At 54.2% G+C, this 1,102-nt stretch overlaps 1 protein-coding gene across 1 annotated transcript; it reads right to left on the reverse strand.

Annotated features, from left to right (window-relative positions):
* Positions 1–247: 247 nt before the first annotated feature.
* Positions 248–565, reverse strand: LOC148238262 (uncharacterized). The gene has a single exon (XM_088197959.1). The coding sequence runs from the start codon at positions 563–565 to the stop codon at positions 248–250; it is 318 nt and encodes a 105-aa protein (XP_088054085.1).
* Between the last annotated feature and the right edge of the window lie 537 nt (positions 566–1,102).

A 1,102-nucleotide genomic window follows, 5' to 3' on the forward strand; every position in this document is an offset into this window, starting at 1 on the left:
CTAACCTAACCTAACCTAACCTAACTTAACCTAACCTTTTTTTTTTTTTTTTTTTTTTTTTTTTTTTTTTTTTTTTTTTTTTTGTTTGTGAGGAGAGGAAATCTTCGAAAGACTTTACCAGCGTCCAGATATCTGGTGATTGTGCCGGATTCCGCTGCAAGCAGCGACCTACCGGCTAAAACCTCTCCCCAGCCCTCTCCTGGACGGCCGGTACTATCTTCCGATATTGCACTTCAGCTCGTCCAGTTTAGAGACTCTGTCCCGTCAGGGCCGCTATCTTGAGCTTTCTTTCAGCTTCTTCTTTTATTTTTATGACGTCGGACGCATAATCCGTCCATGCCTCCCAGTTTATTCGGCTTTCCAGCATGGATTGGACCATAGTGTCTGCTGATGCAGTTCTTCCTATGGCCCTTTTCAGCGCCGCTCTGTTCGCCGTCCACGCTGTGCACTTGAAGACGGTGTGCTCTGCGTCGTCGTCCTCAGCGGTGTCGCAGTGGAGGCACGCGGCGCTTGCTGTCTTGCCGATTCTTCTAAGATACTGACCGAAGCAGCCGTGCCCGGTCATTACTTGCGTAAGATGGAACGACAGCTCGCCGCCGTGTGTCCTTCCCGTCCAGGCGGACAGGTCGGCGACTAGTCTGTGCGTCCACCTGCCTTTGGTGGACTCGTTCCATCTTCGCTGCCACTCCGTGAATGTCGCCTTTCTGCTTTTAAAAGAGCAATACGCTACTTGGGCGTGCAAATCGACGACAAGCTGCCACTCCGTGAATGTTGCCGTTCCAAGCTATCTTGGGCGGCGGTAGCTTCCGCTTCCTAGTGAAGAAGACTGCTTCGGTCTTCTCAGTCGCTAGCGTGAGCCCGGCGTGGTCCATCCATCTCTGGATCGCATGTAGCGCCTCTTCTGCGACAGTCTGCAGCTGCGTGGTCGTCTTGGCGGTGGCCATCACCGCGACGTCGTCCGCGAAGGCGACGAGTTCCACGCCGTCCGGCATGGCCACTCGCAGCAGCTCGTCGTACATAACGTTCCAGAGTGTAGGTCCGAGTACCGACCCCTGCGGAACGCCTGCCGTCACTCGGCGGAGGCGTTTACTAGCCCCGCTTT

The sequence above is a fragment of the Plectrocnemia conspersa genome, unplaced genomic scaffold (assembly GCF_051122295.1).
Source record: "Plectrocnemia conspersa isolate PC_06_02 unplaced genomic scaffold, ASM5112229v1 ptg000001l, whole genome shotgun sequence".
Taxonomy (NCBI): domain Eukaryota; kingdom Metazoa; phylum Arthropoda; class Insecta; order Trichoptera; family Polycentropodidae; genus Plectrocnemia; species Plectrocnemia conspersa.